Raw genomic sequence first — 13,712 nt, 5'->3', positions numbered from 1 at the left:
AGAAGGAACTCAATTTGGGACAATTTACTCGGCAGTCTCAGCCCTGATGCACCTCAGGGACAGAGAATAGAGAGAATGAAAGTGAAGGAAGATAGAATCAGCAAGCCCCGCACACACATACATACACACTCACACAACGTGTGCCTTGCACACAATTGCCGCCGAGTAGATTTCACTTAGTTAGTTCTAACTCTCCCAGGCGGTCAATACGATTGAGTTTATAAGGCTTGGAAATGAAAAGCCCAGGATAAGGTTAGATAAACTGTGTGCTATTTGATTTTGGGCCACCCTTCGCAGAAAAACCCACACAAGACAGATGGCCGGAGGGGATACGCTGAAATCATGTTGTGCAAAAGGGTCAGATGGGTGATTAAGGCTGAATGCGTTGCGTGCTTTGACCCTCGCTCTGTACCTGCATTGGTTTCTCTGTGCTGAAGAAAGTGCTTGAGTGATTTTTCCAAATGCATCTTTGTTTTTGCATTCTTAAATAAAATGCTGCCACATGATCAAATGTTATATCATAACTTGCATCCTGCAACACTTTGCGCCTTAAAAGTTTGGGATTGTATAAGCTGAATGTGAAATTGTCTTTCCATGCTCACAGGTTGGCAGCCTGAACGGTCTGTACACACTCAGGGACACCAGGGGGCGCCCTGACAGAGCCACCTTTGAAGACAGACTTGCAGCAGCAGCAAGGGTAAGTATCCCCCCCACCCCCACCCCACCCCCCCATAAATAAATGGATAAATGAACTAAAAGAAAAAAAACACTTGATGGACTGAAAAGTGAGGACACTGACAGAGGAAGGAGCTGTGTGTTCCCAAAAGAAAAAGAAGCCACTCTATTTACTTTTATCTTTCATTTCTTTGCCTGACTGCACTGTTCCTGTAACACTCTGAGAAATGCATTTACAACTACAGCTGATGAGAGCATCCAGCCACTTGGACGAGACTCTTTGATGCATTTAGCACAGTGAATTTACACTCTGGCATCAGTTCTGATTGTACCCAGCGAGTGTATGCAAATGGAAGTTCATTTAAGCTGCCATTGCTGTTTTAATCATGCTCCACTGTTGATTAGCAAAAGGATTGGTAAAAAAGAAAGGAAAAAAAAGACTGAAGCAGGCCCGTGTTGAGTAATGGATAAAAGTTGTTTACCTTGCTCTTGTTGCTTGTGTGCCTGTTCCACCCAATATCACTTTGTGCACCCATCCCCTCCTCCTTCCTCCCTTGCCACCTTCAGCAAGCTGCTCCGATTTACCCTCGGAGCTCACAATTCAACCTCCTCACTAGGCTTCCGTGGCCATGGAAACCGTCATTCAGGGAGACATCCCATGACAGCAGGGAGAGGAAGGGTCGGAGATGTGGCTTCGCCCCTGTCCATTCTCCAGGGTGCACCGGACCTCTGGCCTTTCCCCAACACATTGCCCCTTCAATCTCTCTCTCTCACACACACATACACACAAAATACACAAAACAATAAAAATACTCACATAGAAAGACGTGTGTGTGTGTGTGTGTGTGTGTGTGTGTGTGTGTGTCTGTGTGTGTGTGCATCTACCCCACAACTACAAACCACCCTCCCACCCAAACACACACAGACACACAAACAGACTGAAAGCAAAGGAGAGAAAGGAATTCCAAACTTTCCGATTCAGAGTTATCATCTGAATCAGTGTGCGTGTGATTAATTGAAGTAATTTATGCACAATCTCCAGTGACTCCATGTATGGTTCATGATTTCATTAAACTGTAACTTTAATTACTTTTCTACTATCGTAACTTTAGGTGAAAATAAATTCCCACCCTTAAATGTCTCACGTTTCGTAATGAGTCTTACATTTAATGGATTGCACAAATAATGTTTTGGGATGATGAACAATTGCGTATTTAGACGCTGCTTCTCCCTGGCAGCTGCCTTCATTTTTTTCCCATTACAGTCATTTTATTTTGGAATTTTGTTTCATTTAAAGAAATCTTATTGTTTAGTTTTGTAGCAAGTAAAAAAAAATGCTGCTATTGCAGCTTACTTGAACCCTCTGAAAACCCTTGAAACTTCTTTGCTTCCCAACTGATATAATGCACTTTATTTGCTTTCTTTTTTTTTTAGCTGAATACAGTTAATATTGTTGTGGGTTTATGGAAGACATGTTTATGTTGGGTTATGTGTTGTCAAACACAATTAGAGTGTGTTAGCTGAAGCAGCTGGCCTCCTGCCAGAGCCTTAGCAATAGTTCGTCCGCCCACCTCTGACCAGGCTTCCATCTTTACAAACACGTCTGCTGTTTTTTTCCCTTTGGATTGCATAGCAGGTGGGTTTGATAGCAGAACCCACCAGTTACTGCATCATATAAAGTTTAGTAGACTGCAAGGTTGCGACGGAGTTAAAATTAGCTTCGTGCGGCTTAATCTGCCCTTCACAGTTAGAATAGTATTTACAGTAGAATAGTATTTACAGGTAAAAAAGCCCTACTGTTGCTGAGATCCCATTTGCAGTGATGTGGTAGAGTGCTACTCACTGAGGTGTTTGTGTTACTCTGCAAAGCACCTGCATTTTGAAATGAAAGGTGAAATCACTGGTGCATCGTTGTGTAGCAAAAGCATAACGAGGCTGTGTTTTCACGAGATAGATCTACTCCTGTCAGGAGGTGGAATTAAACCGAGGGCTGTTTTACCTTTTAGAAATAGTTGTAACTATATTGTAATAACAGCTGTGCAGTGTAACTTGGCGTATTGATTAATAATGCTGTAAAACCACGGCAAACAAAATAAGACGCAACATAAAATATCATTTATACCTGTCTGTATATCATAACTGTTGCAAACTATTGAGCAGTTCTTTATAAAGAAAATAAATGAAAGGGAACTATTTAAATCTTCTTGACAGAAGAATAAGAAACATCTTTAATAAATTAGCACGATCTGCCGCAGCTGCTGCAGCTCATAGAAGCCTCAGTCTATTGTTTGCTGCATTGACACACACACAGTCACATTGAATGGAGGTCCACAGTGGCGTCTCAGAGGAGGAGGAGGTTTTGCCACTGTGTAATCCCAGCTGATGCAGCCCTCTGTCAGCAAGGCAGCAATCAGCTGTGGTATTAATCTCAATGCTAATGGGATCATTAGCAAAGCTGTGGAAAAACATACCAATGTGAGGGTTTAGAGACACATGGATAAAGACCATATATGCACATCTGGCAAATAAAGCACATGTAAAAATGCTGTTAACGAAGCAAAAACACAGACACATACACACATGGTTTCTCTTCTGTCTCTCTGCGTGTGTATGTGTACGTAGTTTATTTGAAACCCTGTTTCCCCGCAATGACTCTCTTCCGAACTGTTCTAACTATTGTACCTCTTGTGGTTTCATTCTCAAACGCGCAGACATGTTTCTGACCGAACTCTATACTGACCTTTTACCAAATGTCTCAGATACTAACCCCCTGCCATCTTTTGACACACACATTGGTTCCTGCTGGTGTACTACACACTTAATACACAGATACAGAAAGCCACTGTTCACAGCATGTTCCAGTCTTGTGATGACCTGGTTTGAATCTTCTTTTTAAAAAGAAATCTGTTTTAATATCTGCCTCATTAATCTGAGCTGTACAGGCACCTTATTGATGCAACACTCGAGACGACAGCTGCAAGCTGCAGACAGAAGTCAAGGAGAAAAGACATTACCAGCAGAACAAGTGTGAAGTTTTTCTTATATAAACTGAAAAAAATAAGCAGGACGCTAAAAGATATTTATTATAGTGAGGATGCTATAATGATGAAAGGCCAAGGTCAGCTTTTAGAAAAAATAAAGTCAAATATAGGCTTTACCTTGCAGCTAGCAAAACATCTAAACTTTTAGTGATGCTTACCTAACTAGTGTAAGCTCATCAATAGGTAGTCTTATTTTTGCATAAAAAATTAAATATATTCTAAACAGCCACAGCTAAATTAAGATAGTCCAATTGTTGTCAAATGATGCTCGATCTCCTTGTGATTGAATATCGAGTTATTGAACGACCTCTAAAATTTGCAGTGTGTTAAGTCCTTAAAAACATATAAAAGTGAAAATGTGCTAATAAATGTGATAATTGTTGTAATGTTTAAAATGTGACAGCAAATCGAAAAATATTTTTGTCAGTGCAAGTTTAGCCTTATATGTAGGGATGGGTGTCGTTTAGGTTTTATCCAATACCAGTACCAAACCGGTACTTTTGAAACGGTGCCGGTGCTTAAACGGTGCTCGAACCAGTGCTTAAAGAATGGAGAACACAAACTGTGTCCAAAAACCTCTCTTGTTTAGCTGTTTTGTTTGTAAAAAGATAACAATATTAGCCTTTTCTGCAGCTATAGGGCATATATGGCATCACTCTTGGCTGGAAGCAGTGCTTAATCAATGGAAAAAAACACAAACTTTGTCCAAAAACCTCTCATGTTTAGCTGTTTTCCACTTTTTCTTTGGTCATTTTAGCCTTTTTGGCCAGGGTGAAAGGAGCATCTGCCATCAAACAAGAAGACAGCCGCATGTAACTACGACGGTGTTTGCTAGTTCACCTTACATGCATTAATGTAATAACGTAGTTAGCCTACTCAGCGTAAATTACACACGTACAACATTAAGCTACTCACACAGAGAAGAACGGCTGCTGCTGCTATCATCATCCGTCATCATTTCTGCTACACTGGCAGGGCTAGGGGCCAGGACCTCTCCTCTTTGGGTTCTTGGGGGATGTTGCTAACTCCGGGTCCGATAACAGGCACCACACCCGCAGTAGATGTGCACGGTGTGAGGTCTCGCAGCAAGCTATCAAATACGGTGCATTTCTCGGCTTTTAACAAAATGCTATACGTCGCCAGGTGTTTCATCAGATTCGAGGTGTTACCTCCTTTGCACAGTATCATCTTAAAGCACTTGTTGCAGGCTGCTGAGTTTGCATCTTTTGCTGTGAAGTACAGCCAGACTTTTGACCGCTTCGCCTTGGGCATTTTTAATCTGTAGATCTGCTCTAAAAGAACGTACGTACCTGGGCCCGCCTACTACGCTTGCAATGGTAAAATGATTGGCTAGAATCCAAAGTGTGTGACATCTCAGGAAAAAAAAAGCACCAAAATAAAGCACCGAAATGTGCGCTGCTTTTCGGTCTGGTTACTACCGTTTATGTCAGAACCGGTACCCATCCCTACTTATATGTTGCTTTTAAAAAGTTACACTCTGTCTGATGAATGTGTTAATTATATTATAGAAATCTATAGTAATCTTTTTTAATTCTCGATATTGTGCCTAAACTAAAGTCCTAGAATTTTATTTGCAAAGCATAACTTTACTACATTGCTATGTCTGTAGAATAGAGATGGAATAAGAGTGAGAGTGCTTTCAGGTACATCCTGCTTCTCACTTCTTCTATGTGCAAACTGTTTTGATGCATTAAAAATAAAAACCATATTAGATATATCCATTGAGCAATACATGAAAAAGGATGGGTGACAAAAAACAACAAATCAAACAAGGTGTTTGTCACATCAATGCATTTTGCCTTTTCATGATGAGAAAAAAGCACAAATATTACTATTAAAATGATCAACTTTTATGTTTTTAAGTATGACTTAAGCAGAAATTCACATATTCATAAAACTTTATATGAAATTGTTGGAAATGTTTTGTTTATACTTAGAATTATCAATGAAGTAGATAATTGTGTGAATGGGTTCCTTAATTGAACTTATATTTGATATTTGAAGCTCATATTTGAAGCAAGTAGTTGAAGCCACGACCAATGGGAGTGAATGATTCTGCTCTTTGACATATCGTGGGTGTTAGATACAGTAGGCATTATGCTAGTGGACATTGCGCAACTGGGAATGTCCACTAGCAACCAAACGTCAACACCAAAGTGATGCATGTCGAGCAAATCACTTTGTGTGGGCAGTAAACAACTCTTAACTCTGATGAACTTATTGATTCAACACCAGTGGGAGTGAAAGACACCATTTACTAACATTTGACAGAGTGCTAGCTGCTAAGCCCCAACCACATTTAGCGGCTAACGCGTGGTTGGGGCTTCAATTCTTAGTTCTGAGAATAACTATAAATCTAGGAAACTGTTTTATGGGGTCAGTGGTCTCTGCAACTAAAGCTACTAAGTGTAATCCATTTGTCATTAATTTGATCATGAATGTTGTTAATTAATTTTACCAGTCGTTTACCTATCTGTTCACTACTGTGATTTTATTTTGTGATGATAGACTATACGACATTTGTAATCTACAAGGCCAGAATAATTGTTAGCTCGCAAAATAAAATCTTAATCTGTAATGTATTCACACTGATTTAGGAGCTTTAACAGAAGTTTGGAAGCTTTGTGATCCATATTATTTTCCAAGCGGCATCAAAAAGGCTGTAAAGATAACTTGTCTAAAAGACAAAATATGAAGTTAAGAGCCTCACCCCAACCATCACTCTAATGCCGTTTGGGCTTATCTTATCGTTTTTGTTGTTTGGGTTACCATTACCTGATTTAAATTAGCTAACTTGCATATTTGTGTTCAGCTTTGCAAGTAGTATAATGTCTGTTTCAAATGTGAGGATTTCTCTGTCGCTCTTTCTCTTTCCAACCCACTCTTCTATCCACAAAGGACAGGAAAAACATTTGAATTTTCCCTCAGTACTTTCTCACTGTTGAGACGTTTGTGTGTGTGTTTTTTTTCCCCTCTCCTTATTTTTCTTTTTTTTTTCCTCTCTTTTTTTTTTCTGCTATTTTTTTTAAGACTCCAGTCACATCCGCAATCCCGCGGCCCTATAAGGAGCTTTCACGCTTTTTGGTTTGCTTTAGATGTTTAATACCCCTCTCTTTTGTGTCAGGCAGCCGGAGAGGCGTTAAGAAGCGCTGATAAACCCCACTTAGATCCCTTCCTGGCCCGTCACCCTGGCCTGCCGGGCCGCTTTAGCAGGGAACTGATCTGTGACGGCCTGCCACTCAAACTGAGCACTTCTGAAGGTTGACACAATGGAGTGAGCAACACACCAGAGGGCCCAGGGGTTGGTGGGGGAGGAGGAAGGAGGGAGGATAAGGTAGAGGAGAGGAGGCCAAGAGGTGCCCTAAAAGAAGCCTAGAGGAGGGGCCAGAGTGTATCACGCTGTTATCTATTTCCTCTCTTTCAGCAGTTTCGCCCTCCCTCCCTTACTGTGTGCTACTGTAGAGCTCCCCATCTTTCCCTGTTCGCCTTCTCGGCAACAGTAACACACACACACAGACAAAAAACCCTCTTCTCTGTCGTTTTTCTCTCTGCGGTCAGGACTATCAGTCTGGCAGCTAGAGATGAGATTGAATGAAGAGGCAGACTTGGTGAGTGTGGTGGGAGGGTTGAGGACTAGATAGGAATCAGCAGTGCATTGCGGGGTCTGGTGACGGTGGTTCATGCGGTGTGCTCACTGCTGTGTGGCATAATGGGTCCAACCAGAGCCAGGCTAAGGCCGACAGTGCGTCAGGAAGCAAAGCTTTGAGATTGACAAGCTCAGGGAGGGGTTGGGGCTGCAGCGGAGGCAGCGACGGTGGGGTGATGCGGCCACTGCTACTGCTATTGCCATCAGTTTCCCGTGGGGCCGTGGGTGGGTAGTGAAGCCCAAAATGTCAGCGCTGATACTGTGCAGCTCGGCTCGGCTATCACACTGCTGCAGCTGCCTGCCATCCACCGCATCCACTCATTCATATAGAGACATGGGAGTATTGCACAGACACACACACTCACTCTCTCTCTCTAACACCCACAGTTTTCTTTCTGCGTTTCGTCAGCACCTTCCTTGTTCATTCATTTCAGTTCTATAGAACCATTTTTGCACACAAACAAACACACACGTGCGCGCACACACACACACACACACACACACACACACACACTCACACGCACACTTACACTCTTCATGGGATGTCTTTAAACACACATTCATGCACAGTTTTACTCCTTCCATCTCGCTGTCTTTCTTCCCCTCCTCTTCCACACATTCACATTGTGCCTCTGTCAGTTCTATCTCAGCTGTTCAATCAAGCAAGTACTCCACTGCTCTCTCTCTGTGTCTCTTTTACCCCACTCACTGTTTAAAAATGATCTTTCCAAACTTGTTTTTCAGTTTTTTATTTATTTTTATTTTCCATTGATCTCATACCTTGTTCCTTTTGTATATCTCTTTTTCTATTTAGTGATGCTTTTATTGTGAAGGGCAAAGTGTCAGCAACTTTGATAATTGATGTTGCACAAACTTACGATGTCATTTCTCAGTGCAGGTATATGTGGCATGTGCTTTTGGAAATTGTGTGCATTTTGTTTTGTTTTGTGTGTGTGTGTGTGTGTGTGTGTGTGTTTTTGTGTGTGCTGCCCATGTGTCACAGTTGGATGATGAATGTGCTGACAGTAGAGGGGTCAGTGTCACAGACAGTATGGTCAATTGCCCCTCGTCCCCTGAGCCTAACCTTGAGCAACACTCCCTGAAGAGTCTCAATCTGCCATTAAGGCCTGCACACACACACACACACACGCACACACATACACACCCACACACACGCATTCCCAAGTGAGCATGTGCCATTAGTAGATGGCAGGGCTTGGTTTGACAGAGAGCGATTAGCTCCCTATCATGTGTATTGATCACCATGTCCTGGCTGCTCCCCGAGAGGAGAGGCTGAAGGGGTTTAACAAGGCTATTGGGACATACACGCACACACCCTCACACATGCGTGCACACACTCACTATTTGCCAGCAAGTTTATGCGCCTCCACGGAAATTTTTCATCCATCCCGTTGTCATTGGTTTCACTTTTGGAAACCAATGTAAATAGAGTGACTTTGGAAATACTTTTCTCTAAAAGTTTCTGGGAACTATTGCCACACACCGCTCTGGTGTTTAACTGCTTAGCCAGCTGAAAATGGTTATATCTTCAATAGCCTACCAATACTACTCCCAGTTTAATTTGATCTGACGTTTGAGATGCATCTGAAAATATTCCTGTTAACACTTTCTTTAACCAGTGTATTTAGAAAGCCCTCAGGATCTGGCAGTTCAAAATGCAACAATCATATTGTATATAGTGTAATATAAGTTAAAACAGAAATATAAAAAAAATAAAAAATAAAACAAGAAGAACTCAGAGAGTGCAAACCTCCACCATGGCAGATCACTCTACAGTATTTACTTTTAATAATAATAGTATTGTATTCTGTACATATTAATTTAGTTTACATTGTTCTTTTTGAATGCACTTTAAGAAGTTTGTAGTGCAATCAAAATAACACATTTTGGTGTTAGTTTGAAATAAGTCAAATGTAAAGTTGAGGTCAGAGGTCAAATGTGACATGATATTTGGATGCAAACTATAATGTGATCTTTTTAAACCACACATACCATTTTTAAAGATAAAATACATTTTCTGAAAGTTTGACCTTGAAGTAGAGCTTAGAGGTGAAATTTAGATTCCCCGTATGTCATAGTTCATTCCCTATATGACAGTACAAACTGTCAATACAAATAATGGCAATAAGATACATAGTTTTAAATAGCGCTGTTACTTTGACCTTCAGATCAGTTTGTTAATCAGAGGTCAAATGTGACATAATATTTTAAATCTTTATACAGTACTTTCTATGTGTTGACAATATGTACCACACTAAGAATGATAGTTTCTAAGGATTTGTGTCAATTTTCCCCCAATAAATCGTTAAATTGACGTAAGCAAACTTTGAATGGATCGTTAACACGACCCCACTCTAAACCGCTACAACGTTTTAGCAGAATTCACTCAAAACCTGTTAAAAACTACAGAGACAAAATGACGACACGCATGCAAATGTTACCAGAAACATAACCTCCTTTGCAGAGATAACTATGTTTTTTTAGAAGTGCTTTGCAACGTGCAAATAAAAAGGCAGCTGCAAGCTTGTGCTCACTGATGCTGTCCATTGCTCACTGATGCTGTCCATTGCATGCCAACGATAAAGTCTCAGTGGACCCCAGTGGCTGGCTCATGCTGTATTGGGAAACTGCTCGTGTCTGTTTTGCATTAGCATGATGACATTTATGTGAATGTCCTGAATGAATGCGCATGAAAGGTGAACTATCAGTTCTGTTATTCTGATTATCCAGAGGAATACATATGTACCGAGTGTACTGTTGTGCTACACAGTATATCCTAAGTAAAATGCTAGTTTGGAGCTGCACTCTGAATTTGGTACATGTTTTTGTATTCATAACAAACAAAACAAAACAAAGCAATAGTATAGCTCACACATAAATTAGAAACAATGTTTCTCTTGCTAAATAGGAATTGCCTAAATGTGCTAACAAATCCAAGTGTTTGTTACACTTAGCTTATTATGCTTTAAATCATCTTAAATTAGCATAAATCAATACGCTGCACCTAAAATAAACACTCATTTGATTACATTTGCAGATTTGTGCACATCGCATCTTCTCTCTGCCTGAGTTCTCCTCTGTTTCACATCACGTATGACGAGTTCTTAGCATTAACAGCTGTCTTCTTTGGGAAGGTTAGACCAGCTCCTAGCTTTTGTTAATTGAGTATAATTGAAGATGGTGAAGAGGGAATAAACCAAGCAGGCTTTTAGGAACATAAAAGACTGCCGCCGCCTCTCAGTAGTATTTATTTTCAACCTCTTCCACTCTGATTTAAGTGTAAGAGGACAATAGTGGCCTGACAGTGATATGTGCGTGCGCGTATGCGTGTCTGTGATCTGCTGTTTGATTTCCTTCACCCACCTTCACAAGGACCAGCCTCTTATCAGATCAAAGCTGCGAGCAGCGGCCTATGAAAGAAATCGTGCGTGCGCGTGAATGCGTGCACATGCGTGTTGTGGAGGACAGAGGTGTAGGTGAGGCGGGGGTGTTTTTGTTGCTTTTAACCCAGGACAATGGAACGGCAAAGGAGAGAGTAAGCGAGTACTCTTTGAACTAATGAAGAGGAAACCTTTTACTCTCCTCCATAAAGATGCCCAGCTCTCCCCGTGCTATGGATTTCCCCCGTCTATTTCAAAGTAGTGTGAAGCAGAATAGGACAAAATATTTTATTTGTTCGGTGCCTCTCACTGTCTTGCTTTTATCCTCGTAAAACTAGAACAAGGAAAAAAGTTAAATTGCGAAAGCGAAATTGAGACAGACGATTATTAGAGCTGTAGTGCATGAGCGTCTTTGGGATGAGCCAAAGGTGATTTGTTAAGGTGGAGTGATTTTTTTCTTTCTTCATATTTCCAAATCATTGTAAAGAAGTAGTAAAGTGCCCATTTAAAATATGCCTTACAACCCAATATGTGATGGGTTGCTTCCATTCATGGAGCTTAAATCAGGCCACGGCATCTTCTTCTGTATCATTTTATTCCGAATGTCTGGACTTCCAATGATTTCCTGTGAACAAGCAGTTGGCGACATGTACATGAGGTGTTTGCAGGTACGTTATTTGTGTGTTTCACTGCAGTGTTTCCCAGAGGCAGGAAATTTGCCAAAAAAAGAAGTTGAACTAGCTCAAATATTCAAACCACTTCAAACTTGACATTTACTGCTTCAGATTCCCCCGCAATACACCCACTAAGAGTGAAATAAATTGAAATGCCTGTATAAGAAAAGTGGAGAACACAGACGTGAAAATACTCAGAGTTACCTTCATTTATCAGTGAGAAGATTACAAACTAATAGTTCCAGTTTACAGGTGAGCTCTGATCTTTTCGTTGTGTGCTTTCCAGGTTCACTGGGTGCAGAGACAGCACTGCCATTACAGAGACAAACGAGTTCCTGTGACAAGACTGGACCATGGCACTACCAATGGCAAGTTTGACTAATACTGTTCCCTGACTAATGCTTTGTTTTTCACTGTGCTGAGTTATTAGTTTTTGCTGAATTTCTGTGATTTTCACGGAAAACTTTGGTTCAAGTCCCTCTGCCATGAAATACCCATTACTAAATAAACAACTGAAGGCGGGACTGGTTTAGGGGATGAGCAGGCGACCATGGCTGAGAGCGGCCCGGGTTTGAATTCGACCTGTGGCTCTTTGCTGCATGTCTTCTCTCCTCTCTCTCCCCCTCTGCTTTCCTGTCGTTCTTCGCTGTACCCTTTCAGATAAAACTACAAAAAGGCCGTAAAACATAAATAAACAACTGCAGTTAAAGTATTTCTTAGTTTGGCTTTCAATAGCCAGTTGGCTTCATCAGGCTCAATTTCAGAAAAGTTGGCACATGGTGTGAAATATAAATAAATACAGTAGAATGCAATGACTTGCAGCTCTCATACACCAATTTTTCATTCAAAATACAACATATTGTTTTAATTTAAAGAATGTAGCATTTTAAGAAAAATATAAATCATTCATATGTCATTTTGAATTTGCTGAGACACATCTCAATAAAATTGGGACAGGGCCACGTTTAACATTAGCATCCCCTCTTGTTGTTCCATTCTTGTCTGGTATCAGGTCCTCCCTGCTCAGCAGTCCGGCTCTCCTTTGGCATATTTTTCATTTCATGATGCTCTAAATGTTCTCAGTTGCTTGAAGATCTCAACTGCAGGCGGGTCAGTTCAACGCTCAGCTTTTGTACTATGCAGCCATGCTGTTGTAATAGATGCACTATGTGTGTGTGTGTGTGTGTGGGGGGGGGGGGGGGTTGTTTTGTTTTTTTTGCTTAAATATGCAAGGCCTTCGACGAAAAAAGATGTCATCTGGTTGGGAATGCATAGCCTGCACTGATCCAGGCTTTCCAGATGTGCAAGCTGCCAATTCCATAGGCACTGATGTACCCCCATACCATCAGAGATGAAGGCTTTTAAACTGAGCGCTGATAACAAACCAGATGCTCCCTTTCCTCTTTAGTCCAGAGGATGCAGTGTTCGTGTTTTACAAAAAGAATTTCAGATTTTGATTTGTCTGACCACAGGACAGTTTTCTGGCCCAGAGATAATGGTTTCTGGACCATGTTCACATATGATTTCTTTTTTGCATGATTGAGCTTTAACCTGGATTTTCATTGGCTAAAACAGAAGCTGCATAGGTGCAGCATAGGTGCAGCTTCTGTTTTAATGCTCATTTGCACACAAACCCAGAGGGTGAGAAGAGAAAGAAGACAAGAAGGAATGAGAGTCCTGGCTTTGTTTCCTTGTTATGAGGCAAAACTAATGTAGCCTAAGCTAGTGAGACCAATCATGGTGGGTTATCTGGCCCAAGGTAATGTTCAGTCTGCAGACATCAGTGGATGGATATCAGCTGAAAATGTGGTAAAAGTGGCATTAAGCCTTTACATGTTTATTTATTCCTTTTTTGAACTTCTTCATTGTCTTTTGAGACATTTTTACCTGTAAAAATGGGTAATGGGAAAAGTAGCTAATGCAATATGTTAGGTAATTTAACAGCTGCAGCATTCGTATTTAGCAAAAAAACAATTTTGTGTGTGTTTGCAGGATTCTGGCTTGAAAATACAATGCTGGATTTGTGCAGATATCACAAAAATAAAGTCCGAGTGGGTAAAGTAGTATGTATTCAATTTTTTCAAAATACATGCTTATTATTCCACGAAACATGAGTGAGTGCCTGAGTCTCTCTGAATCAGCTATGTTGGGTGCAATGAATTCATGAAAGTCTGCCAAATTTTACCTTCATACTAAGAAGGTTTTCTCAGTTACAGGTCTTCAGAGAGTACGTAAAAAATGAGTATGCCGCACT

At 40.9% G+C, this 13,712-nt stretch overlaps 1 protein-coding gene across 3 annotated transcripts in view; it reads left to right on the top strand.

Moving 5' to 3' along the window:
* Positions 1-13,712, top strand: part of LOC146508012 (neuroendocrine convertase 1-like) — a 131,396-nt gene that overhangs the window by 20,821 nt on the left and 96,863 nt on the right. For 2 of the 3 annotated variants that reach the window (XM_085178592.1, XM_085178593.1), the window contains exons 3-5: positions 605-697; positions 11,745-11,830; positions 12,552-12,568. In XM_085178592.1, coding sequence (XP_085034718.1) covers positions 605-697; positions 11,745-11,830; positions 12,552-12,568 — 196 coding nt within the window. The remainder of the gene's footprint in view (positions 1-604; positions 698-11,744; positions 11,831-12,551; positions 12,569-13,712) is intronic. The other variant, XM_085178594.1, reaches the window with a different exon arrangement.

This window comes from Neolamprologus multifasciatus, chromosome 11 (genome assembly GCF_963576455.1).
Source record: "Neolamprologus multifasciatus chromosome 11, fNeoMul1.2, whole genome shotgun sequence".
NCBI classification, from domain to species: Eukaryota; Metazoa; Chordata; class Actinopteri; order Cichliformes; family Cichlidae; genus Neolamprologus; species Neolamprologus multifasciatus.
Note: the sequence above shows the minus strand (reverse complement) of the source record. Positions and strands in the feature narration are given on the sequence as shown.